The sequence below is a fragment of the Lepisosteus oculatus genome, chromosome 25 (assembly GCF_040954835.1).
Source record: "Lepisosteus oculatus isolate fLepOcu1 chromosome 25, fLepOcu1.hap2, whole genome shotgun sequence".
Lineage (NCBI taxonomy): Eukaryota > Metazoa > Chordata > Actinopteri > Semionotiformes > Lepisosteidae > Lepisosteus > Lepisosteus oculatus.
In genome coordinates this window covers 7,989,347-8,016,792 of record NC_090720.1, presented here as the reverse complement: position 1 = coordinate 8,016,792, position 27,446 = coordinate 7,989,347, and the positions used below count along the sequence as shown (strand labels likewise).

Genomic DNA, 27,446 nt, shown 5'->3' with positions numbered 1-27,446 from the left:
AAATACATTTAAGAGACTTAAAAACGACTCGAGGAGCGCCTGGGTTTAAAAAAGGTGAACACCAGGTACTATAGGCGATTTAATATGAAGCAAATTAGACTGAACTTAACCAGTAAAACCAGAGAGAAATAATATGAACAACACCCAAGTGTTAAAAGAGAAAAGCTTAGCGTTGCCGTTCTGTGATTCAGGTAATTCAGATGGTTTCTACTGAAGTTTTTCCATGTGCAATTATATATGCAGAGAGGAAAAACATTGAACTCTTTTAATTGTAACTCAGCATGTTACTACTGCTTGTTGCTTTACAGTTAAGCAACAGTCTTTAACGGACAGACTGTCGATCAAGAAATCGTTTAGATCATTTAGATCTGTTAGATATCGTTGGTTTACCTTTATTGATGACATTTATTTCAACATTGATTTTTCTAGCTTGCCCTAAAAATGTTCTAGGTTAGACACGCATACCAATATTTATGTAACTGATTGGATAGGCACCATGATACAAAATCCGGATTAAGTAAATCTATGTAGAACAATAAAACTAAAAGAATTCGTGAAAAATCTTAGTTGAAGTGATTTTTCATAGGATCTTGTTGTACGATACAGTTTTCTCAGTAGTCTGTAGGTGGCAATGTGGACTACTGATTTTACATTTCCCAGCCAGTGTCACGTTTACAAATGCCAACCTTGGAGCACAAAGATTATGCGAGTTGAATGACACAGGAAAAGCTTAATAAATCATGCCGTTGAGTTGGGCAATACGGGTTTTTCTGCTCCGTTCTAACATTAACTATTCCCCCTTTACTGAAAGGAAAAACTCCCCCATATCCACAAACAGTAACCAGCCATTCTACCGACACTAATACCTCATACAAGAAAAAAACAGAATTTGATATTTTCATGCAAATATCTATGTGAATGTGCACTACTCAAAGGTCAGTGTTGAATTATTAAAAGTGTTAAATTGCAGAGTCATAACATGTAACCTGTGCGTATTATAAAGGGGTAATAATCCCTTTGTTTTTGCCAACAAAAAGGAATAAAATATACTTTTTAATGGACAGCCTTAAGGTGCTAATTTACAGCTGTAAATTAACAATTAATAACACAATTAATGAGGGGAAACCACTCAGAATGAATCTCAGACTCAAAACCTGTTATCCTATCCTAAGTAGGTGAAGTTATGGAAGCGGGTTTATTCACAAAACTAGAAACAACATCGTATTGCTTTACGTAACCTTCAAACATTTTCTCTGGCAGACCAGGAAAAAAATGAAGGATGGTGCCAACAAGAGCCAGGTTCTGCCAGTGCAAGTCAACTTTAGTCCTCTCTGCCCCACCTCACAGTAATTCTGGGGAGCCCTACAATAAAACCATTGTGAGACCTGCTTTTGTAACCTATCACATTTTCTGAAAAGGCCTTGCTGCGGTTTGCACACAGTTGTTTGGGGGCTAGGCCAAAAATCACAGTCTGGAACCTCCTCAAGAGCTTATGAATTTATTTATTTAAGAGATATTTTTTACAGGGCTCGCTTCATGGCTAAACAATGTCACTTTGGCAAAGCTCACCCGGCCTTTCCACTCAACAAAACTGCAGATGGAATGACAAGGCAGGAAACCTGACCTGGTGAAATGGCCAGACATGAAGAAGTGTGGAGGCAGATTAACTCTGGCTGTTGTTGACTGCCACATATTGTATGAGGGGGGAGTTCAAAAATCAAATAAAACCAAAATGGTTTGCAACACCATTAGTTCTTCATCTGAAAACCACTGCTGGTAAAGTCTAAAGACATTTATTTCCAGTTTACTTTTGCATTTTTCCCCCATTTTGGAACAACTGTGGTGATGGCAATTCTTTATGGAAAGCAGATGCATAGATTGACTCCCTTTTTCCCTTTGTTAAACATTGAATTATTCAGGCTGAACCCCTCCAAATTCCATTTTTGCTATTAGTATATTTGCTTAATTAGTAGTTTTTCATAAAATGTACTTGTTTATGTCTTGAATTTGCTTTGCAATAAGGAAAAGATTTGATTAATGACCGAAGAATTCATTAAAACCACCACGTCTTTTCCTTATCTTTGTACAGAAAAGAACAGACTTTAAAACAGATGTCTGGCTGTTCTGGAACACCACATGTAACACTTTACAAACACACCTTACTTTTGTCGTCTTTCAGTGTCACATCAAAACAGTCAAGTAGTTTAACATTGTTGGTCAGATTTTCTACTGCAAACATAATAGTAATTGCAAGCACAGCAGCAGATGTAACCTTTATGTAACCATCTGTCACGACTTCTAAATTATTCCTGGGGATTGAACTGAAGTGCAAGTTCAGTAATGGAGTCTAACTAATGACTAAGGGACTAATTATTAATTCAACAAAAGATTGTCATGAGATTAAAAATAGAAACCGATGGGATATTCAAATCTCAGGTCAAACCCTAGACATCTTCATTATATGCTATATGAAAACACTTGATAGTCTGGAAAACACAGTCCGTATAAGAGTTAGGCTTCCACATCTGATCACAAAACTGGAAACTGACAGCAGAAATGTATGTGCTGGGAAGTGAATTTAAAGACATTATCATTATTTTCTAAGTCCATTAATCACTTTTCAGAGACACACCCATTAAGTGGGGATATGAAGTTAGCTACAAAATATATCTTAGTAGTGTCACATCAAAGGGTTTTAGAGAGGCTAATGATATTGAAGATTCATGGCTTCCATGTTAAAAGGCTTTACTAACAATTATAAGTGACCTTGGTACATAAATCTTACAATTTACAAACCGTAGATTTCATGGAAAATGTGTGGCAATGACATTAAAGAAAAAAACAATATGGCTTTCTTAATTTCTTTCACTGTCAGAAAGCTGAAGTAACTCAACTCTAGCTCTTGGAGTTCAGCTGCAGTTTCCAGCTGCTCAAGTGCATTGAGAGGAGAGTCGTTGATGCTGTGTCTGCTCGCTTCTGATTGTGAAAACAATGGGTAGTGCTATTTTGTAGTAGCAAGCTGTCAGAGTGTGTATGAGCATGTCTGATCATCTGTGGCTCAGTGATGAGCTGTGTTGCACTGATCTACCAGCTTTATGATCAATGCAAAACCCATTGTGGTTATATGAAGGTAGTAACTGGAAGAAAATATCAGACATGCAACTAAGAATTAAAATTATCTGAGTAATTTATATCTGCTGTGAACAAGAATACAACCAACAATATGCCAAAACACAATAGCAGTGGTGTGACAGTGTTCACTAGCCTTGGGCAACAGGACAGCTAATTGATAAATTAATTATGAAAGCACACTCTTAGGCAGACTCTTCTCATCCTTTCATAGATCTTCTGCAATCATTTCACCGGACAACCACACTCCCACCTTTTAAACTATTATAATTTCTTTATAGACATTGGTGGTACTAGGAGCCTCAACAAAAGATGTATTATCAGGTATTCAATGTACCTTCAAGAAACATTCAAATTGCTTCACCTTTTTACATTGTGATACTACAGTAAACCACAATATTATTTAAAATCTTCACATTTGGTGGACTTATGAAAAGCTGCTTTTAAAATGTCTTGGTTCGAATCGCTGTATCACAGCGCTGGGACCCTGGATTCAATTCCTGGAATGCTGTCTGTGTGGGGTTTGTGTGTTCTCCTTGTATTCACCTGGGTTTTCTCCATGTGCTCCGTTTTTCTCCCACAGTCCCAAAACATGGTAGGTTAATTGACTTCTGTAAAAACTATCCCTAGTGTGAGTGAAATTGGCCCTTCTGTGAGTGTGTGTCTATGTCTGCCCTGCGATGGACTGGCACCCCATTCAGGGAGTAGGCTGTCTTGTACCTGTTGCTTGCTGGGATAAGCACCGACTCCCCTGCAAACTTGAATTAGGAGAATCGATTAGAAAATTGATGGATGGGTGGATGGATTCCCATTTCCATGAAGCAACTACAGTTAACAGTAATTCTGCAAAAAGGAAAACATTTTCCAAGAGCCAGCTTGCTCGAACTTTTGGTGAAAAGCCAATCCATCTCAGGGAAAGCAGTTCACAAACATTATAAAGATATTGTACATTTGAGAACATGAATGACATCTGGTTGTGGGGTGAAAGAAGAAAAAGTCAAACATCTGGAAAGTAGCCACCTACTGGTAACTAGATGAATGAGCAGGTTTGAATGACAACTTTGAAGTGTGTTGTAAACACTCTGGAAGTCTGTTGAAATCTCCTATCCTGGTTAAACAACATGAATAAACATAAACTCTAGGATTCTCGCGGCTTGTGAGCGTTCTAGTAAAACTGGTCTGATGTTATTCGGCAGTATTACACCAGTCGTAATTTTAATGCTATCAAGTTTAAAAGGTTCACATAAAGCAAGGAAACATTAAAGGAAAATTATAAACTACACAGCCACTTCATACACTAAGATACAGCTGGCCACAGTTTGGGGATTTTTTTGTAATAAAAGTAAATCTGCAAACACTGGACTTTTTAGGAAACAACTGTGAAACATGAACCACAGGGAACGAATGGAAACTACAGGGAAATGATTTTCTAACTGAGACCAGGAGGTATGGGCGGCACAATGATGCAGTGGTTAGCATGGCTGCCTTGCAGAGCTGGGGCTCTGGGTTCAATTCCAGAGCTGGGGTGCTGTCTGTGTGGAGTTTGTATGTTCTTTCTGAGTTTGTGTGCGCTTGCTCTGGTTTTCTCCCACAGTCTGAAAACAGTACTGGGAGGCTAATGTACTACTTCTGTAAAAGTGGATGCCCTGTGATGGACTTGCATCCTGTCCAGGGACTTTCCTGTCTGGTAGCCGTTGCTTGCTGGTTTAGGGTCTGGCACCCCCGCTGTCCTCAATTGGATGAAGCAGGACGGAAAATGGTTTGTTGGAACAAAAGGCAGAAAGGGTTTGTTGGATTCTGGAACAACCTACCGAGACAGAATATTGAAGCTGATACCTCAAGTACGTTTTAGAAATGGCAGTACGGTATCCTTGAATCAATTAGCTACTAGCAACAAAATGAGCTATATAGGCTGGCTGACCTCCTATGCCTCATAACCGTTTTTAGGGTTATGGGACACATGTGCAATGGATTAGCCCGGTGTGGAAATCTTGACTTTCCCTAAGTGCCCACCCACTATTTCAGTTTCATTGAAGGACCAATTAAAAGGAGTTTAAACTAATTCATTTAATTTCCTGGAGAGAAAATTGTTATTGTGGGCTTGTTGTTGGGTGTTTTCAGAATTTGTTAACGGAGTGAATGTTTTGACAGCGAGGGTGGTATTTCTATAAACTGTACATCAAGTTGAATAAAATGTGTGTATACCGTTGTAAAACATTGAGGTATTTTATAAAATGAAGAGGCAAAAGGTAAGAATATATCTGAAATTGTTATTTTAGCAATTATTTTTTAACGATGAGAGTTGAACATAAGAACAGTATTTTGTAGAAATAAAAACTGAAGACTCCTTTTTTTCCAATCGCTGAGATAAGTCTGGCAACTGACCGCAACCTGCACCGCGTCTCATTATAAATCAATACCAGTTTAAAGGGAACACGCATTCAAAGCGCACGTTGACAAGGAAATAATAAAATCACTCCCCTTCATCAAGTCTGGACGCGTGTTCACCGGATTCTGCTGGCGGATTTTGACACGACAGCAACCTCCGGTTGCTGGGAGAGGAAGCACATCTCGCACTGCAAGAGATCCACTTGGCTAACGTGCAACTTGCAGGTATCAGTCATAGGTGGACTTTTGCAGCTACTGTTTTTTTTTTCTCTCCTTCAGACGAAGTGACTCGCTCAGCGCTGGTATTTCACGAAAGGGATATTGCCAAGCATTTGTCAGAAACGCTGCAATTTCGTCGTGAGAGTTATTTCAAATAAGGTGGGGGGTGATTTTACTTCGAGGTGGCCAACCCGCAGAGCCTTAAAAATATTCATCACTGAACTCTAGCACCCGAAGTAAGGGGTGCCTGCACTTAAATACGAGTAGCTGCTTCGCTTTTGGGGGTGGGGAAACGGAGAGACTTAAACAGCCACTCACAGACAACACAGTAGTGAAATATTCCCGAACACTTAAACTGTCAATCAGGATTAATGGTCTATAAAAACTCCCATCAGATCCAAGTCTTCCAGACACTGAGGGAATGGAAAAGGACTACTGAGTAGCAACCTAGTGAGTGGTGATAATGTCTTCAGGATAAACACCCTGCACCCGGCATCGCTTTCAGCCACAGCTGAGCTCCTACGCAGCGCGAATACCAGGGACGTTCGCTATTTTTGCATATTATTTTAAAATAACATATATGACCAGTATATTGACGGTCGGTTTTTAATTGCTTGAGATTGTGGGCACACATGCTTAAACGAAAGGCGATAGCCTACGTTGGTGCGTAACCAAAGTGGCACCGGGCAGCCGAGTTTGCCTTAACTTGACACGGGGCAAAGTTTATGTCACTCGCTGAGTTTGGAAGCGACTCTCAAGCGCAGCAATGGATTTCTCGCGGCTGCTCCAATGAGTTCGATTCTGAAGATAAAATCGATTTTTTTAAGGCTTTAACATCGCTTGAAAACTAAACTTCGCGGCTTTGTGATGAAATCCCTTCTGTGCCATTTAAAATAATAGAAGACGCAAGCGCCTGTGCACGGGGGAGAGCGAGTTTTATAGCCAGCAGCTGCCTCGTTTAAACTTGCTGAAATCGGGGCTCCTTTCCGTTTATTTTTATTTTTTTGAGGAGCTCCCCATCTTCTCCCCGACCTCACTGTTTACCCGCGACCGAAAGGGGGGGGAAAATGGATTGGAAGGCTTTGGGATCCGCAATACTCTTTCCAATCCAGATGGTGTACTTTATAATAAAGGCAAGCCTGTCTGTGATCCTGCCGACCAGACTCAGAGATCTGAGCGGAGAGGTGGTGCTGATCACCGGCGGGGGACGAGGCATCGGCCGTCACCTGGCTAAGGAGTTTGCGAAGCAGGGGGCCAAGAAGGTAAATGCAGTAGGACGACGCTTGTTTAACCCACTTACATAATACATGGTTAAATAGTAAAATAATTCAGCAGAGAGAAAGCCTTGTATTTCAATTCTTCTGAGCAGAAAGAAAAAAAAACTTCAGTGCACTGGAGTTGCCGTATTTTTAATGTATTTTAATGTGCTTTAGGGGAAATGACGTAAACTGCGAATTGGAAAAGCTGGACGAGTAGCTGGCGATGGTTCGATGTTCAATTGGCATCATTAGGGAATCGTCTATCATCATATAGGCCACGCTACAACGCGAACCTTGTCAGCCCTCTTGTAATGTAGCTAATTATGACGTGACCTAAAACCCATTGATTGTTGGGAATTTGCATGGAATTGAACGGGAGCCTAGGTAAGTTAGCCCGCTGCTGTCCCTGACGAAAATAACCCATAGGTGGGTTGTAGAAATGTACGTTTCAGTTTCAGAGACGGGATAATTCTACGGTGTCCTTTGGTTTATTTTCGTAAAGGGTTATACAAGCAGGTAGGAATTGTAAACTCTTCCTTTAGCTGTGACCCGACTGATGGTTTTGCACTGAAATACATGCCTACCAACAGAATTTCAACTGCCAGGGAAAAGCCTCCTAACCTAAGAATTGGGGAAATCAAAACTGATAATAAAAGGATGTTGTCGCTATTCCATGCGCGCTTTAAACAATGGTTACATTAAAAACAAATCATCCCCTTAATCGCTACATTAGTAGTTTTGAGGTAGAAGCGCCTAAGACAGAAAATCGGAAAAGAACCTCACTTGAATTTCTTGTTGAAAGATAATACTGTGCATGAAGTTTGAGATGCTGCAGGTAAAGTTTCCCCATAGCAATGCATGTTTACACACTTGGGTTCTGCAGGAAGGCAACGTTCAAAAAACGTTTTCCTGGGTTTACGCCAATTAACATGCTCTCTTGCAAAAGCTGATGCTTTTTATCAAATGCATTCAGTTTCATTAAAGGGACAGGCATGACCGCAGTTTTGGTTTCACGGAGGAGATGACCTGAAACATAAGGAACTTCACCAAAACGCAACGCACTTTAACTCGTTATTTTTCTGCTGAAAGCGTCTGTGCGTCTCTGTCGTGAAGTCGTGTATAAAACAGAATCGGACTTTAACCTTAAAACTCGTGTTATTATTATGCAACTCGTGAGCGGGACTCCTGTGAGAATCCCACCGCTTGTAGCGCGGATAGACTGAGAAACGTTTTCTGTGACACTTTTATATGAAGGTCTGAGCACAACTGCATACTAATAGACGCCTTCAGTATCCGTTTTCTCGCAAATTAAACGCAGTGGGCTTAAGCCCCTTGGCGTGCACTTGGAAAAGAGCGCCGCTCTTTTAAAATTCCCCTTAGAACAGCTTTTCAGAAAATAGCTGAAAGGATGCTTTCTGGTTTCGCTACATGAGAATAACGACTACATTTGTGATGTAGTAGATCATTTGTGATAAGTTTAATGCGAGAAACCAATTGTTTCCCTTCATACAAGGGAATCTCTTGTTATTAGCGCAGATGCAACTCGCCATAACTGCAGGTATCGCACGGAAAGACGGAACGCTGCACAGAGCAATTTTAAACCGGGTACAAACTGCGGTATGTAGTCTGCTCTCGGTTGACTGAAGTAAACAGTCACTGGTCACTCTTCTGTACTTCTGTACCGTATATTTAAATTTCATACGACTGAAGGGAGGCTGTATCAAGATTTACTGGCTGCTTTGCCACAGTTTAAATTCTGTATTATATCTTTAATGTGGCATACTACACGGTATACAGTATGCGCTGTTTAAACGTTGCTATGTTGCTTTAAATTGTCCCCAAAATGCACTGAACACCCCTGTTAGACCTCTCTAAAACTTTATAACAAAAGATAAGCTTTTTGCTCATTTGTTCAGAGCAAATCTCCACCTATATGAACAATGAATAAAACTGACAGTACCCAAATAATCTATTATGAGGAACCTGTAGCTATATAATTAGGCAGCCTTAGTGCTCCAGACTGGTCCTGGAAAAGTATTAGGTGCTATTCATTAAGTCAGGTTTGGATCCTGGCCTGCCTTTTAATCATTCTTTATAAATATCAGCATTAGGGTCACAATCCATGTTTCTTTTTGGGAAAACCTGCCAATGAGATTGCATTAAGATTCCTTTTATTTCTGGTTCAAGTTGCACAACACTGCAGGTCAAACAGAGGGCAGATCTCAAGGAAGAAAAGGCTCTTTTTGTTCGGCTGCTATTAACGCAGGATTATCTGACCGCTGATGGGATGAAGCAGGGTCTGTTACATTCTGGACAAGCCCTGACAGCGCTTTTGGGCCTCTTGCTCAAATCGCAAGATTTTTTTTTTACATGCCTGTATTCAAAGAAAAGTCTAGGGAAAATAGCTATTGTGGTGATTGATCTGTAAAACTTTCAGCAGAAAGAGCGACTGACTGTGGTTGAAGAACAGATTACAGTACTATGGAATGTTTGCACAGGTGAAGAGTAGGCTATAATTCAGTTTTTCTAGCCCTAAACCTGTGTGAAAGCTTGTGATCCTTCCTCTACAGTGCAATACACTCTACCCTGTAGTCCACATGTGGGTCTTCTGTTCTCACACCTGTGAAAAAGTGCAACAGTGTGCTAAACAGTACCTGCATTGAGACATGCTGATGGACCGGCACGCTTACAATCTGGGTATGCTTGTGTAGTTACACTGATCCCTTGTTGCAGCTGTCTTTTCTGGATCCTAATGTTCACAAGGTCTCAGTTCCTCTGTTGTACCCTGTTCCCTTTGCAGGCTTCCACATTGGCTAAAATCCCAGTCTTGAAATATGTAGTCTTACATTAATACCCAAACCGCTTTATCAGAATCATATAAAATTTCAACTCTTTTGAAAGCAGAAACTGCAGGAAGAGTAAAAAGCCATACTTCTGTTATGATATTCTTTTTTTAAAAAAACTGATCTCGTTTAACACCTAGTGTTATCATTTTAGAAAAAATTAAATGGAAGCTGTCTATACAAAATACTCACAGTGAATAAAAGAAAGATTTGTATATTCTGTATAAGCTGTGGAAAGAAAAGGAAAATAGTCCTTTTATAATTAGTCGGCAGCAGGACAACATGCATGAGTCTTAACCTGTGTTAAATATCAGCCTACCAATTTTCAGTTTATAAGTTCTGTGAATATGTATCCCTCTCATTAATTTAAAATGTGCTTTCCTGTTTTCTGTTGGGTATCAGCTTTTCCTTTGTCAAAACTCGATATGGCATTAAAAGTTTTTGGCAAAATGCAAAAAAAAGATCTAAAAATAAGGTGAAAAATGAGACTCTTAGCTTGTTAGTATCTTTTTTTGAGAAAGACCAGATTTATTATCAAAGGACTTGATCTTGTCTGAAAATGGGCTATTTTAAACATGTATTATGCTAAAGATAAGTTTCTTTCCCCCTGTGTTTGAAACATGATGAGTGATGTGACAAACTGATAGACTGGGTTAGCCTCCCCTCAACCCCTAAAAGCAGTGCCATTTTGTAATCTTTTTCCTGTCACTTTTCCCAGTGTCAGTGGGCTGGATTGTACAGTCTGGACTTCAGAAAAAATGTTTGTTGGAGATACTGGAGTAGAAAAATATGTGGCGGCTGCCTCACCCTCGGAAAACATGCAAACTGGGCTAGCAAGCTCATAAAAATAGCTTCACACTTCCCCAGGACTAACGAGGGGCACAGGGACTTGGCAGAGCATACCGGCCCAGTTTCTTTGTCAAGTACTGTTGGTGTTACCGGTCATGTCAACCGCAGTTCCAGTAATGAACATTTTATATTTCCCTCCTAGGAGCAAGCTGAACTTTTACACTGAAGCATCTGGCCAAATCGCGCTTAGCCCTGACAGCAGCAGCCGCTGTTGTGTTTTTTGGAAAGAATACGATTGGAAAAGAAGATAGGCCAAATCTTGCAGTTTGATTTTTTTTTTTAATGAAAGGCAGCAAACTTAAGCTTCAGAAGCAATAAACGTCTTGTTTTGTTTTCAGCGCTCTTATATTAAAATAATATTTTGGAGCGTTTTGGTTTCAGTAGGAAGAGCCCCAATTCATCATCTGGACACCCACTTCAATTTTGAATAATAGCATGGAAACAAATAGCATTTGGGCTATCCAGCACCCCTACAAATATCCTAGGACTTTGGGAGGGGCTAGTGGGCAGCTGGGACAATGTACTGTATGGCGAATGGTTTGTTAAAATAAGACTTGTGCCAGTGTACATAGTATCATTGACTACAGTGGGAACAGGCGACAGACCCAGGATGTACTGTACATAAACACTGCAGGAGGAAATGTGGTTAGTGTAGATTTAGCTGCCCAGTTGGACACTTATTAAAACAATGAGACATTTACCCTCAAAGTATGTCCTTTCTAACTAGATTCAACAACGAACACTCTTGCCTGTAACCATTGATTTGTAGGTGCTAGGCTGTATGTGGATCTCTTGTATTTTGTTTTACTCTATTCATGTTTAATATGCCCAAAGACGTCTTGGACAAACCAAGAAAAGCCACATTAACCACATTTAGGAACCATCTCAACTTCAGCATAATGCAGACGTATTGCTGGTCGTTTCACTGAGGGGGAATTGTGAAGCAACGCCACCCACAGTCGCATAGCATGCCTATAGGAATGCAAAGAAGAGGAAGGAGCATCTAGACCAAACAAAACTGAATCACTACCTTCTGTATTAAATTACTGGGTGTAAAGCTCAAGGCTAGATGCTTATTTGTCCGATTTGGGTGCTGTGCTATTTCTCCATTTTGCACTCTGATACTTTATTTTGTCATTTTGAAGTTAATGAAGGCGGCATGACAGTATTTTTTACAGGTTATTGCAGTTGGGATACCAACATTCACAGAACAAGTACAAGTAAAGTTTTATTCCATGCTGAAAAGAGATGAAAAGCACTGTGGAGCCTTCTTCAGGTGTCAAACAAATAGCATTTGAGCTGTTGCCGAAACATTGTTTCTTTCCTTCTCTTTTCAGTGTGGAATAAACACATTGTTCTTTTGCAGCCTACACATGCTGATACAGCCTCCTAGTTGAACCATTTCTGTGATGGCTGCTCATAATCCTTTGTGATCTGGGGACATTTTGGCTCTTGTTTTAGGGTGGAGAATACAATGTCTCCTGGGATGTTTTCCGTTTCAGGGGGTATGTGCGAAAAGCTCTGACCAAAACCTCCGGTGTTAACTTGGCTATAAAAGCTCTTTGATAGTGGTCGGAACTAAGGTCCTAATGTCAAGGCTCCTGATGTGGGTTGGGGGTGGGAGGGAGTACCTGGAGATCATAAATGGGGTCTTAAATCTAAAAACACTCTTGAGAAACATTGTATGTGTATGGGGAAACACATTACAGTGACATGCTCCATGTAGCCAGGTCTTTAAAAGTCTGGGGTAGACATGTATATAGAAACATTACATTTTATTGCTTATAAATGATTAAAAACATTTCTCTTTAACACTGTGACACTGGAAATTACACTGAAATATATTATTTTAATTGTGCATTGCCCTTGCCACACTTTGTAGAATCTGGCTGCGAATGAAGACATTCCAGTTTGTATAGCTAGTTAGTGCAGTAAAGTGTATGATTTCATGTTTTTTTTTACCCACTCTGGGCCCCATTGCCTTAGCTTTAAAGAGCTGTATCTATTTGGAAAAAAAACACACAAACACAGGTGTTTCCGAAGCTAGCTTTCACGCCTTGACAGTGCTCAACAATGGGGGTGTTGACGGACAAGACGGCTTCCTTTGTCAAGACACAATTACGTGTGGCTTTTGAACCTCCTGGTTTCCGCTTAGCTCCCTCCCCTAGGGGATGTCAATAAAAGGTAAAGGGGAGGTAGCATTTAAATTTTAAATGGCTGTAATTTGCGTTTGCAATGCAGAGATACTGCTGCATTGCTGGTCTGAGCTGGGAATGCCAGAAAAACAAATCTATGCTGTTAAAAATGCATATGGGGGAGTCCAGCACCTAGGGTTTGCTCTGCATTCCCTGTTAAAATGACCTCCAAAATAATGGGATAAGAAAGTGGGCCATTGCAATGACTAAAACACAGAGGATATTCTGTGATTTCTAAAGGAAACGCCTACTGTGTGCACTGTGTATGTGGTTCAATGCAAGATGCATTTCAAGCCCTTGAGAGTTGCAGAGACTTGTAGGAGCTGTTCTTATGAAGTGGGGGGGTAAAGGTAACACTTAGAACCTGCTTCTTGGGCATGGGCGTGTGTAGGAAAATGGCACAGTTTTGCAAAACATTCATACAAAGACAGCTTTGCATGAGCCAATTTAATTAAGAGCCTGAATTTCCTGTATAATTGTAAACCTTTGGAAGTAATGTTTTATTCATTATTTGATTTTTTTTTTTTTAGCTGCTGCTGACAGGTGCAGCTTTATTTTGCTGAGCCTAAAATTTTAAACGTGCGGGAGTTTTGAAGGGGAGCAAATTGGACCGACCGTTTTGCATTTCAGCTATTACTTTTGAAATTAACTGCAGCATGAGGGAAGCTTCACTTAATCTGTTCCTCTTACACCTCCCCTATTGATTGTGTTATGCGATTGCTAAAAAAAATACTACAAGGGAAAGGGTTAAGTTAATATATGCCTGTGGCAGCATTTAGCCTCTTGTCTTGAATTTGTTTGCTCTGTAGATGGGCTTCAATTCAGAGAGTGGGTTGTATTGACTTAAGTTTAGCTGTGAATAGCTCCTTGCTTGCTTCCCAGGTGGACCTATTGGTGTCCCTGTGTGGGAATGATTGCCTGGTGGGGGTGGGGTGTGGCTGCATATCACCTTGTAGATGGTTTACAGCACTGGGTTCAACTGCAGGTCAGCCAACTAATGCAAAGGAGGTTGGTGATGTCATTGCTGTGTATTTGTGCGGCTTTCTTCACCGAAAGGAAGTGTGGTCATTGAAGCCTGTGAAGCCACACTCTGCAGGAGAGAGAAGGCTTGTGCAGAAAGCTTGGGGGTTAGGGTTACCTTGAGGAGTCAAACTCCACCTATGAGTCAAGTAAATGAAAATGCATGTCCAATTGGCAGTGCCACTTAGACTTGTTTTTACAACAAACACATTTATCTCTCAGCAGGACTAAAGATAGGACTGTTTTTTTTTTCTGACTGCATGATTTTTCTCTTGCGTAAAAGCTCCCGGAGACATGTTGTGTACATGTTTAAAAGCTTTTTTTTTTTAAATGATTGATTGATTTCCTAAGTGCTCCTCGCCTTAGCCTTGTTGCAATGTCCTCAGAGCAAAATTTTACCATTATGTAGTTGTGCAGGTAGTGTCTGGTAATTTTCCAGTTTGACTTTAAGCAGGAGTCTCGGAAAGCAGCAATCGGCTTTAGTTCTTTTTGTAGTGTAACTACACAAAAGGCTGAGTGCATTTGTGATTTTTCCCCCCATTCTTATCTACTGTGCTAGTGCCTGAAGATATAAATGGAGGCTTTTGAAGTGAGCCCTGGCAGACTGACAGGCAGACAGAATTAACATCAAGGTTGTAGCCATTGGCCTTTTATTGCTACTGTTCTACAGATCACATAATTTGTATTCCAGACAACCATAATACTTTGCATGTGTAAGCACAGCACCTCATTTCATTAAAAGTTAATTAAAAAAAAGAAACGTTTCACAGAAGGCCTCAATTGTCAGGCTGAAGAGCAATCGGAGCAGAATTAACCCACATTACGCCATGAAAGGAAGAAACAACTGCAGGTCCATTTCAAATTGCATTCTGTGGTATTCATAGTAGCTGAAAGGTGTCCTTCTTTTCACAAATCTGTCAGAGTATTGTAAATTGCAGGGATCTCATGTGCTAGGCTGTTGCACAGTGCAAAATGTAGCACTTATTGTTCTGTTCATCAGATGGGATTTTTAGTGGCTTTGGATTAAAAAGGCCTGCTGCAAGTCTTGACGGCTTTGATGAGATTTGCAGGCTTGGTGAGTGTCGCAACACTGCGTTGCACAGTACAGTACAATGAGTTGGTGTGCCCTCGGCTCCAGCGCTTGCTCTGACATGCCCTACTTTGCACCAGCACTTAAAAGTCTATGTCAAGTGCCAGCAGGGCCCAGGTCACCAGTGCCTTGATTAGGAAGTGAGGCTATATAAATTGCTGAGTGAGGGAGGTGGGGTTGAGGCTGCATGCGGCTCCCAGCTGGGTGTTGTCCTGAGCCTGACCCTACTGTCTCAGCGCTAATGGGACAGTGGCAGGCAACTGCCTCCTGAACTCCTAGTGCCCTCTCTGATGCTCCCCCCCAATGGGAGAGAACTGGGTAGTTTGGGAGGAGGGCTGTGTAGACTGCCACACAAACATTTACTGATAAAAGAACAGTTGCTGATTTTCTATGACTGTGTTCGGGTGAAGAGGTAAAGAGGGATTCGGTTTTCTTTGTGCAACAAATGGACATTGTCGTTTACCACTTTCACTCAGTTGATTTGCTTTATTCCTGTTTGACGTGGTGTATAGGCTTCTGATTCCCTACTGCACTGGTATTGTTCCTTTTGCCTTATTTTGTAGAGAAGGTGTGGGACAGAGCAGCAAAATCTGGACATGCTGAGGCAGAATTGAGAAAAATGCATGACTTAATCTTTCCGGGAATATATTTGGGGTTTTTGTTTTGTGTGAAATTTAAATTGCCTTAGGGATCCCCCCGATGTTTCCCGTACCTCATAAAATGTGTGAGAAAGCAGTCATTTTTGGTAATTAACTGCAAACCTGTCATATTAAAATACGAGCTTATTAGTAAAATGTTAAATGATGTTGGGAAAGGAGGGGGGATAAGGCTTAGAAGCTCGATATTGATTTTTTTTGTCTTTCATAAAAAAGTTTTTGAACCCAACAACTGTAGTCACCTTCTTTCCTAAAAGGGCAATTTGTTGGTGCAAAGCAGGACAGGATGGTGTCTCCTTGACCCTCGTTTGAAATGGAGATGAGACATAGATGTTTGTTTCCTGGTATTATGCTTTTGTCTTAGTTTGCTGTTCTGAGGTCATTTTTTTGGTGCTTATTGATCACACCTGTTTCTCAGTATGCTGGTAAGTGTAACTAACCTGGACCTGTTTTTCATAGCAGGCTGTAAGCAGATCATTATGGAGACTTATTGTCATTTTCTCACATGAGATGGAAATATAAGACTAGGATTATGAAGCAGAAAACCAACTTGTATGGAGCAGACTCTAAAATATTACAATACATATTAATCCTAAGGGGTGGCAATGAGTAGCTAAACTAATTGTGTGACAAATGACACAATAAGCAATTTCTTCTAAATCTGAATGATCTATCCATTATGAACCTCTTCAGCAATCATATTTCAGTTTTATGTGCAGGCGTTTTAGGACCTTTGTTCTCTCTAGATCTAAGGTTTCATGGCATACTGTGTTTGATTTTCTTTGTGGAGCTCCTTTTTACATGAAAGAAGTGTGCTCCTTGGAGAGGTGATAGATATCTATCTGCATCAAATTACCGGTGAGAATCCCAATTGGATTTTGCTCACAGGTGCGCATCTTGCTTTGTGAAGAGTTGCGTGCAAGAAGATTCCCTGAACTCAATCCGGAATTCACTTTTCTGGGCTAACGGGGAAAAATATTTCGGCCCTGTGCTACTCCACACCGATAACCATTAATACAGCAAGGCATTTACTAGAGGAAGATTTTGAACCCCTGACCTTTTGGTCCTGAGTCTGCTGCCTTAATTTAACCACTCCATGGTGCTACAATTGAGTTAAGACCTGTGAATTAGAGAGGTGGGCATTCATTCCAACTTGTTATTTGGTTATCAGTAATCTAATTATTCAAGACTTCCCACCCATTGTTTCTTAAAATATGCTAATGGTCAGTTTCACATCTCATGACTAACTACACAAAAAATGAGTCTTGCTTTATGTCCCCAATAAACTTAACTACCATCTGTGTCCCTGTCTACTTGTATGTTAAACATGACCCTTTGACTGACTTGCTCAATACACCTTTTGATTTCCTTCAGAATTCATGAGGGAAATTATTGGGTTTCCAGGATCTGCTTGACTAAAGCATACCTTTCTCACTGTGAATTAGTTTAGGATCTATTCTTTGTACTGAATCTAGGGCAGTTAATCCCTTTGGTAAATACTGAATACTACATTCTTGCTATAATTAAGCTGTGTGTAATGTTAAAATCTAAGCCTTTTTAACTCGATCAAATAATGAATTCATTATATGTAGAACTATAATTATTTTCAAGTAAAACACACTAAAATAATAAAAGTTGATACGTTTCCATGGAAGATCAAAGAAAACTTGTTTATTTATGAACAGCTTTTTTCCCCCTTAATTATAATGCTGAATAAGAGGATGGCTGGAATGGTACTTATTTAGCTTTTTATGGTCACTTAGGCAGAATGTTCAAATAGATAAGAATTCATCTGTTCATAATCAGACAGTTGTGTGTTTCTGGTAAAGGACAAAGTAATATGGAGTCTATGCTCAGAGGTACAGAACACTAGGCAGGATTACACCCAGGAGGAATAAAGACTCATTGCGTTGCACCCATAAGGATAATTGGGAGAGCTATATTAGTCTGAATCCCAGGGGGTGGAAACAAGAACCATGCAAATACAAGGACATGTAGTTTCCTCTCAGAAGGTGCCACACTGCAGTACCTAAGAGCTGTAATATTAACCACCAGGCCACACTGGATATAAATATTTATTTTTCTGTAAGATTGTTAACAAGATGTAGGATATTCTATAACATTCTTTGTTTGCAAACAATTTAGAGGGAAAAAAAACACTTCTAATACTGCTCCTCCTTTAAGGCAGAGGAGACCAGCACAAAAAGACGTTATCTGCAACTTTACATTGTTTAGTGATTGGTAACGAGCATTTCTGTATTTTTGTAATAATAAAACAATATGCTACTGTGTTCTAATTTAGGGATGCAATAAATTCCTGGACCTTTCCAAAAGTCAGATGTCTTCCCAAATTCCCAAAGATCCCCCACACAGAAGAAAAAATCCAGATATTGTTTAGCAAGCATGAAACATGTAATAAACACCTGAGAAGTGGTATAAAGAAAACTAACATGGGTGAAAAGAAAAGTTATTTGGGGGTTTATGGGAACACAGAACAAAGGATGTGTAAAACTGCACAGACAGGAGCAGTAGTATAAATCCCAATATGTGTTACTATGCCCTGAAACCACTTTCACATAAAGGGTGGGGTTTGCAGGGAGGGTCAGGGGTGAGCAATTGCACAATCGGGTCTAAATAACTTGGTAGCTTCAGGTATTGGCCTGAAGTATCATCCATTTCACCTCACATAGCGGTCGGTGTTTCCCATGAATAATAGAGCGTTTATAAAAGACAAAAGGGCCACTTCCGCACTGCGATATTAAGACACAGATGATTTTCAAGTACAGCCCCAGTGCTGAGAGCCTTTGCTGAGTGTTATTTAGCCCTGTCCACTGACTGCAAGTGACTGATGGATGTGTTCTCTGCTGTATCCCACTTCCCTCCCCCCACCAAAACCGGATCACTTTCCAGAGGAGCTCCTGCTGGAAGATAACCCTTGGTCACTGGCCGCTGGCCAAAGCTTGTCCTGCCCCCCACAGCTGCACTCAACACACGCACTGTTTGAAACTCCCTGACCAGAAAATTGCACGGTTCATCTGCCTAGTGAGCCGTGTAATCTCTTTGTGAGTGTGTGTTTGAGAGACGAGGAGAAGGGTGTGTGTTCGGGGTTATCATTGCTACTCTGACATTGGTGATTGACGTGTCTATAATCAATTGCTGGCCATCAGTGAGCTACACTCGGCACTGTTGTCTGTGATTCAAATATTACTCCAAATATTTATTTTCAAGAATAATATCTGGCACAATAGTGCAGTGGCTAGCATTGCTGCCTTGCATATCTGGGTAGCACAGGGTTCAGTTATGGACCTGGGGTGCTATCCGTGTGGAGTTTGTATGTTCTATGTGTGTTAAAATGGGTTTTCCTCCGGGTGCTCCAGTTTCTCCCCCACATGCAAAAACATAACTAGTAGCTTAATTTTAAATTTTGGGGGAAAATTGGTCCTATGGAGAGTTTGTGTGGCTATGTCTCTGTGTGCCTTCTGTGCAGTTTGCATGTTCCACTCGGGCCCATGTGGGTTTTTCACCACCATCACAAGCTTAATTGGTGCGGTGAGCAAGATGTGTCCAGTAGCCTTTACTCATTGTTACCGTTCTTATGGAATTTTGTTAAAATGGGGTGAGCATGGGGGTGATGCCAAGCATTGTCTTTTGTTCTACACAAATCAGACCTGAACAATAAAGCATTTGAAGTACATGAATTATTTCCTGGGTATAACGGAAACTAATCTACCACTTGATTTTATAGTCTTGTACCGGACTTCAGTACTGGAAAAACAACTTGGTAATTAAATTTATTGTAACGATTATGCTTGTAGTTGTTAAGTAAATGTACATCAATCCTATTCAAAGGCACAATTGAAGTACACGTTCCAGCCAATTACAGACACCTTCGAGAAATATTGTATAATTACAATAGATGTTTTTATGCCTATGCCTTACATTTTATTTCAATGTGCAGTTTTTATTTGAAAAAAGACTTTCAGCTTAGTTGGACCATTTCTCTATCTGGTTTCGTTTAAAGGGTTTTGTTGCTGGTTATACCTTTTATGGGGATCGCGTCTTCCATTGCATGCACGATTGTGAAATTCAAATTGTTCATCTGCCTATCCAAACAAACATAGCCTGACAGTTCAAAAAAGCCTTATAGCTTTTCGAAGAAGTAAATGCTATTTTACACGAAGCTTCTGTGATAGTGTGTTTTGAACACCTCTAAGTCCTTTGAATTCCACCCTATCATATGTTACACAAAACACATAGCACAGAACAGGAACTCTGTTTTTAAGTCTTAATTTGCCGACATTCTGAACCGACAAGAAAAAGGTATGCAGATTAATAGGGCGAGGATTTGTGGGTTAAGATAAAAAGAGAGCACTGAAAATATTTAAAAAGTGAAAAGTTCAGTTTATGGGTGAATTTTGACTGTCTTTGTACTTAAATAATCGGAATAAAACTTTACACAAAAGCCTGAAGCAGTGTTGGATGAGTGGTATTCATCTGTGGTTCTGGGTCCATTGAAGCCAAGAAGTTTGTCCTGTGCTAGTTTGATGTGGTTTTGAAATAATGGTTTAATAAAAAAAATCTTTGTTGACGTTTTACAAACTAGAACTGAAGAGCCACAAGTGAGTAAACATGTATATATTTAAAGTCTATCCAAATGCATGCTGCATGTGCCCAGCATTTCAAAATAGCATAAGAGAGAAGAGCTGCTGGTTGCTTTGCGCAATGCAGGGGATGGATATCGATTATACATGGAAGAGCTCACTAACGTAGGCTTTTAACTTTTAACTGCAAAACTTCCATCGATTCACTGGCACCTTGTATGCCTTTCTTGGCGATATGCAAGAAAGAGCAGTCTGAAATATATGTATAGCAACATGTCTTCAAGCAACAGGCCCTCTTTTACTGTATTTGGTCAAGTTTTAAAGCTACAAAAGCAGACTGTTCCCATCTTGTCTCAGCTTAAAGTGCTATCCTGGCTGTGTTCTCTACCTGAAGCTGAGTACCAGCTGCTTCTGTTTTATTGGAATTATTGTTTCCTTTTTTTAAACTGAAGTATTTAAGTAAAAAGTATTTGCTGCATCATACTCTTTATGCAACAATAAAGCCAGGAAAGCTTAATTAAAGATCAGTTGAGACTTAATGGCCTGTTTCTTTGGAATGGTAGTAGAGAAGGCGTAGCCTTAAGTGGAGTATATGCGACTGACTGAGTGGTTTAAAGGCAGCATGCTGGAATGATACTTAATTCTGCTGCCTCTTGGATTCTTGGATCTTGGGATCAGCTTCAGATTGGGGGTGGAGTTTGCATGTTCTTCTCATATTTTCTTGAATTTGTTCTTGGTTGTTCTGCTTTTCTCACCCCTTCTAAAGGCATGCTGGCTAAATTAACTTGCGTACCCTGCATGTGTGCCCTTTGATATTAGAATGCATCCCAAGGAAGGTAATGCCCCACTTTTCACCCAGTGTCTGCCAGGGTAGAATGACACAGATATGTATAAAATAATTCTGGGATAAAACTACTGGATGTATACATGGCACAGGAAGGTGTACTTTGAAGGGTTTTTGTTTGTTAAAGTGCGATGATATTGTGATGTAAATTTCAAATAACTTTTTTTTGTTAGATTAATGCTGTGCCAAAGTGTTTACTACTTTTTCATGCTGTGATGGTTTTGTTTTAGAAATGCCTACATACACATAACACCTATACAAGATGAGCCTTTTGCTCTTGTTTTTACCCATTCAGAATCATGAGAAGAGGCTCCGATTTGCTGAAATATGTTATATAGGTTAGAGTAACCAATGTTAATGTTGTTTGCTACTTAAACCAGGCCATTTGTACTCAAAACAACCAAATTACGAAGCTTACTGCGTTGCTATAGCAGCTTAACATAAACTGTATATTTCCCAAATTACATCCACTAATATAGATTAGACCAGATAACATTATTCACTTATGAACATAAATTATAACCCTTTAATTAGACCTTAATTCTGGTCTTTAAAGATCACATCCTAGCAGGTTTTGTAGGTCTAATTTTTTGAAAAAGGGAAAATGATGCACATCGTCAAAAGATAGAAACAACCATTTAAAGGACAGGGCCCGAACTGTAGTTCAAAACTTTCTTAGGTTGATTTCAAAAGGGGTGTTCAGGTCTGCTTACCTTGTTCTATGTCCCCTTGCTTTCCTGCCAGGTGATCCTGTGGGGCCGTACGGAGAAATGCCTGAAGGAAACGAGCGAGGAGATTGCGCTCCTGGGAAAAGAGTGCCACTACTTCGTGTGTGATGTGGGCAACAGGGAAGAGGTGTACAAGCAGGCCAAGGTGGTGCGAGAAAAAGTAAGTGCCAGAAACTCAACGCTGTTAGTGTTCACTAAAGCTAGGTACCCTTAAGGTGAATTAATGCATTAGTATTTTGTGGCAGGTAAATTGAAGTCGGCAACACAGAAAGAAAACAAAATCATTGCATATGTTTTACTGTTGTATTTTTCAGTTGCTAAGATTAAAATGGCTGCTTACCAGATCTGAAATGCCCCAATAGTCATGTAACAAACAACAGATGCTGAAGTAGTATTATGCTTCTACTAAGCAGAAAGTGTTTGAATAAGACATAAAGCATTGCAGCATTCAGGAGGGCTTTGTACTGTGTAATTTCACTACTTCACTACTTACAGACAAAGCAGTTGAAGTAATTCTTCAAGCAGGCAGCTGCGTCAGAATGCGTAGGCTGCAAAGGAACAGGTAACGGGTTTATTCCCTGCTGAAAAGAAAGGAAACACAACGTTTCTTCTTCAGGTGTGTGGAAGAAGTAGGCCACATGGAGCCACACAGCTGAAGAAGGCTCCATGGCCAAAATGTTGTGCTTCCTTTCTTTTCTTTTCAGCACGGAATAAACCCGTTACCTGTTCCTTTGAAGTAATTCTTCTTTAACTTTCTTCTGTCGTAAATGGCTCAACCCACGTCTGGCTCGGAGACTAAAACTGGCTTTGCAGGACTGGATAAGATAACACAAACATTAAGATTCCGGGGCGATCTAATAATCTGATCACTTCACTGAGATGAAGTAATGAGATAAAACCTCTATTGCAGCTCTGATCCTGGCTGTGACAGAACCAGTTCTAAGTTTCCATTGATCTTGCTGCTTAGGTGGGCGATGTTACCATTCTTGTGAACAATGCTGCTGTGGTTCATGGGAAACGCCTCATAGACAGTGATGACGATGCCCTGCTGAAAACACAGCACATCAACACACTGGGACAGTTCTGGGTAAGTGCAAGACATAACAGATGACCCCTTCAAAGGCCTGGTTTCACAGCAGTAGGATATGTTTAGTCAGTATCAGGTGTAAGATGATTATTGTTTCTGCCTGATGATGCAGTATTACACTCTCAAATATTGCTATCTTGCTAACGGGGCCTCCTGATAATCCCCATCTATGAACTGACTTCATCACTCTGTTCTCCTCCCCACTGATAGCTGGTGTGTGGTTAGAGTACTGGTGAACTCTGGCTGCTATCACATCATCCAGGTGGGTGCTACACAGTTGTTCCAGTGGAGGGGAGTGCCCGTTACCTGTATATTACTACTGCTAATAATAATATGAGCCAGCTTCTTATTACTGGTAATAGTAGAAGTAGTGGCAGGATCAGTGGCTAAAATATTAGGGGCCCCAGTCAAATGAATAGGCTATTCAAGGAGAGTTGAGGTTGTGTTGGGGCTACAAGTATTTTAAAGCCTGGGAGAGAACACATCACGTCCTGTTTAGTTGTTCTTGTTGCATGCAGATACCCAGCATGTTATTGATGCAACATTTCTGCGGTCACCGTTGCATCAGTAACCCAGAGTGACTAATGGTTAGCTGGGCTCGATGGTTTCCTCTCATTTCTTGTGTTTTTGAATAATAACATTCTACTGTATGTGATGAAACTTAGCAGAATGGTCTTGTAAACCTCAGGATATTGCACAAACATGCAGTGCAGAATACAGTACAGACAATCACAGCTCATAAGGTGCAGGATTGCGACAGAATGCATTTAAATGAGCAAGTATTCAACAGCACAAAAGGTGAATGGTTGCATAACATCCCTTTGACTCATTTTGCCAGAGCTCAGCTGTAACTTGATTTTGGCATTTCTTTAGTTGACATATTCTAGCCATGAGCAAAGCTTTATTTTCCCAGGACATAAAAAACCTGCACTAAATATAGCTTTTTAAAAAAAATTCCAAACGCAAAATAAACATAACCACACATAACAGTCACTAAAAGAAACCCATTAATACGACTTGGCTGCACTTCAAGTACATCCGGTAAACCACAAAATTCTCATTCAAAATAGAAAAGTACTGAGGGCAATCTCATATCCTCTGTAACAGAGAAGCCGTGAGATGTTGTAAAGTACATAATAGACTCTTTGCTAACCAGTGGCTCTGCGTTCAGTCACGTCTACTAATGCAGTGTGATAGACAGTCTTATAAAGATCACTGTGGAGCCCTTAACATTCTGTGCTTTACTTGCTGGAAGGGGATTTCCAGATTAAAAATTGAATGCTGGACCCATTGTAACATCGCAAAGAACGGATGCGACTGAACCTGCAGTTTGCATAACTGTGGGATCTTGTCATTTATTATTGGAATGGAGATCAAACGATTGACTTTTTAAACACCATTCTCAGCGCTGTCAACCAGACATGAGATGAAGAAATTCAAGCCTTACCTCGACTGCGGTTTTGACAGGCCAAGACCAGAAGGAGGTGGCTGAAAAGCCCCTCTCCGTTTTTTTGTTTTTGCTTCCCAGGGTGGAAGGCTGCCGTGGGAATTCCTCTAAGTGCCACGTGTCTGTCTTTCTCCCCGCAGACGGCCAAGGCGTTCCTGCCGCGGATGCTGGAGCTGCAGAACGGCCACGTGGTGTGCATTAACTCGGTCCTGTCGCTCTCCTCCATCCCTGGGGCCATCGACTACTGCACTTCTAAGGCCTCCTCCTTCGCCTTCATGGAGAGCTTAATGCTGGGGCTGCTGGACTGTCCAGGGGTCAGCACGACCACTGTGCTGCCTTTCCACACCAACACCGAGATGTTCCAGGGCATGAGAGTCAGGTGGGTTAACAAAACCAAGGCACGGTGTTAATAATAATAATAATTGCTTACACTTCTATAGCGCTTTTCTGGACACTCCACTCAAAGCGCTTTACAGGTAATGGGGATCCCCTCCACCACCACCAATGTGCAGCCCCACCTGGATGATGCAACGGCAGCCATAGTGCGCCAGAATGCTCACCACACATCAGCGATCAGTGGGGAGGAGAGCAGAGTGTTTTTAATGAACCTGTGAGAAGGCAGGCCCCCAGACGCCCACCTACATCAGCAACTCCCATGGATCTTTTGGAAGACTTGTTTAGGTACCCATCCATTTCTTTGCTGCTTCTTCCAGCAAAAAAAAATGGATGAGTCGCAGGGGAGCCTGTTCCAGTGAGAAATGGGCGCAATCCAGGAGACATTCTAGGCAGGACGGGGCGGAGCAGTGGCTCTGTGGCTAAGGATCTGCGCCTGTGACCGGAAGGTTGCCGGTTCAAATCCCGCGGCCGGCAGAGGAATCCTACTCCGTTGGGCCCCTGAGCAAGGCCCTTAACCCCAACTGCTCCAGGGGTGCCGTACAATGGCAGACCCTGCGCTCTGACCCCAAGCTTCTCTCCCTGTCTCTGTGTCTGTGTCTCCCTGGAGAAAAGCTGGGGTATGCGAAAAGAAATTGTATAGGGCTAATAAAGAAACATTACATTACATTACATTAGGATGGGACTTCTGTCCATTGCAGGGCTCACAGACGCAAACATTCACACACTGGCACCAGCCAATTAACCCACCAGTATATCTTTGTACTGTGGGAGGAAACCCACATGAACACTTGGGGATATAAACTCCAAGCAAATAGAACCCCAGGTCAGGAAGTGGAGCCCCAAGTGTTGTTTGCTTGAATTAACTTTCCTTACCATGAGAAACCATATTAAAATTGTAAGCATGTCAGCAGAGCCTCTAGCAGAAGGAGATATCCAACCATAACATAGCAGCTGGCGAAGCAGAAGTGCTCTGCAAAGCCTTAGCTTTTGATTATGTCTTTCATATAATGATTTCTCAAAACAGTTTCTGACACGGCACACGATGAGAAGATTCTCCAAGTCCTTTCCAACATGTCAGTGAATCCACAAACATGCAAAATATTTCTCAACTGTTTATGTTTGATGTAGGAAAACAGTGTTTGGAGACATTCCTATAAAGAGGTATTCTTAAGCTGCTTTGAACACAACTTATTATTAGGTTACATTTTTTTGTGAGGTCCGTGATTTTGAAATTATGATTATTTTAAAGGGCACTCATAATTAAGATGAGACGTAAATGGTAGGGTAATACGATATTCTGAATAATAATTTTATATTTGTTGTGAGTCTGTGTATAATTAAGTCCTCATATAAATGGCATGTTCCAAAAAAAGTTTTACAAGGCATATTTTAATCATCCCATTTTTGAGAACTGTGTAATGCATGGTGTAATATTATATAGAATCAGACAAGGAATCTGGGCAGAGAAACTAACTTCATTTGTTCCTGGGCTGCAGATTCCCAAATCTGTTCCCTCCTCTAAAGCCAGAGACTGTGGCCAGGCGCACTGTGGAGGCTGTCAGGACAAACACTGCCATTCTCTATCTGCCCTGGACGATGCACGCCCTTGTCATACTCAAAAGGTAAGCTGGCTGAACTCTGCGGGAATGTGTGAAGAAAATGACAAATGCTCAATTCTCTTCATTTCGTCAAAATTTCCCGCTGGGAAAAGCATTGTTCCCCTGACATCTGAATCTGAAAAACTCTTAAATTCTGTTTTCTCTCTTGTCTGCAGCTTCATTCCACAGCAAGCACTTGAAGAAATTCACAGGTTCTCAGGCAGCTACACCTGCATGAACACTTTCAAAGGCCGGACATAGGAGGTAGAAAAAGCCAAGAATTGGAACAATGTGAAGACATTAACATACGGAAATCCACTCTTAATGGACAAGGAAACGTTGGGCACCTTGATTACTGTTAAAGTGAAAAGCTCAAGATGGTGGACAATGAGAAAAATCTGGACTTGCAGAGGCTTTTCTCTGGAATGGCTACGTGTCCTGAGGCAGTATCTGTATGCTTGGTGACAATTATCTTTAGATGCTACTACAGGTCAATGTCTTTTTTTAAAAAAAATACCTGATTGATTTTATTTTCTGGACTTTACCCCCAGAAAAGACCCTCAATGTTTTTCCAGGCACTGTTGAAGTTTTTGGGTTGTGGAACCAGTGACTGAACATGGAATTAATATAGAAACTGAAAAGCAGGCATCTATGCTGACTTTGTGCTAACAAGAACTCTGCCCACTCAGAAATCAGTGGGTTGTATACATGGACTGTTTTTTAGATTTGTGCTTTTTGTTTTAATTTGCTTTCTGATTTATTGCAGGGCAGCCCTGTAAAGCACATTGTTTAAATTTGCTCGTTTTGTTTTTAATTAGGTAAGCTCAACATGTGTTGTATGTCTAAATTAAATAATAAAAAAGTTTTTAAAAAGTTGAACGCTGCCTCTTCTTATATTCGTTTGCTATTAAAATCAAGTTAAGAGCTGTTGTAAGTCCAGTTCAGTGCTCTGTTTACACTACTATGGCAATACCAGCAATAATCTTGCCAGGATCAGAAATGTTTGGCAGGTTTCAAGGATAGGAAAGATACTGTACTTCAGGGGTGCATGGGGGAGCAGGGTTTTGTAGCCACTAGTACTACTGCCTCTGGCTAAG

General features: G+C 40.8%; 1 protein-coding gene across 1 annotated transcript; it reads left to right on the top strand.

The window, feature by feature from the left end:
• The first annotated feature begins 5,773 nt into the window (after window positions 1-5,773).
• Window positions 5,774-27,228, top strand: dhrs3b (dehydrogenase/reductase (SDR family) member 3b). Its single transcript, XM_006641927.3, has 6 exons — window positions 5,774-6,998; window positions 21,838-21,981; window positions 22,789-22,908; window positions 24,496-24,734; window positions 26,248-26,373; window positions 26,526-27,228. Exons 1-6 carry the CDS (start codon window positions 6,804-6,806, stop codon window positions 26,608-26,610), a joined length of 909 nt encoding a protein of 302 aa, XP_006641990.1. The 5' UTR covers window positions 5,774-6,803; the 3' UTR covers window positions 26,611-27,228.
• Window positions 27,229-27,446: the final 218 nt, after the last annotated feature.

Coding starts and splice junctions, on each gene's coding strand:
- dhrs3b (XM_006641927.3), top strand. CDS start 6,804: ATGGATTGGAAGGCTTTGGGATCCGCAATACTCTTTCCAATCCAGATG. Junction 6,999..21,837: donor CGAAGCAGGGGGCCAAGAAG/GTAAATGCAGTA, acceptor CTTTCCTGCCAG/GTGATCCTGTGGGGCCGTAC. Junction 21,982..22,788: donor CCAAGGTGGTGCGAGAAAAA/GTAAGTGCCAGA, acceptor CTTGCTGCTTAG/GTGGGCGATGTTACCATTCT.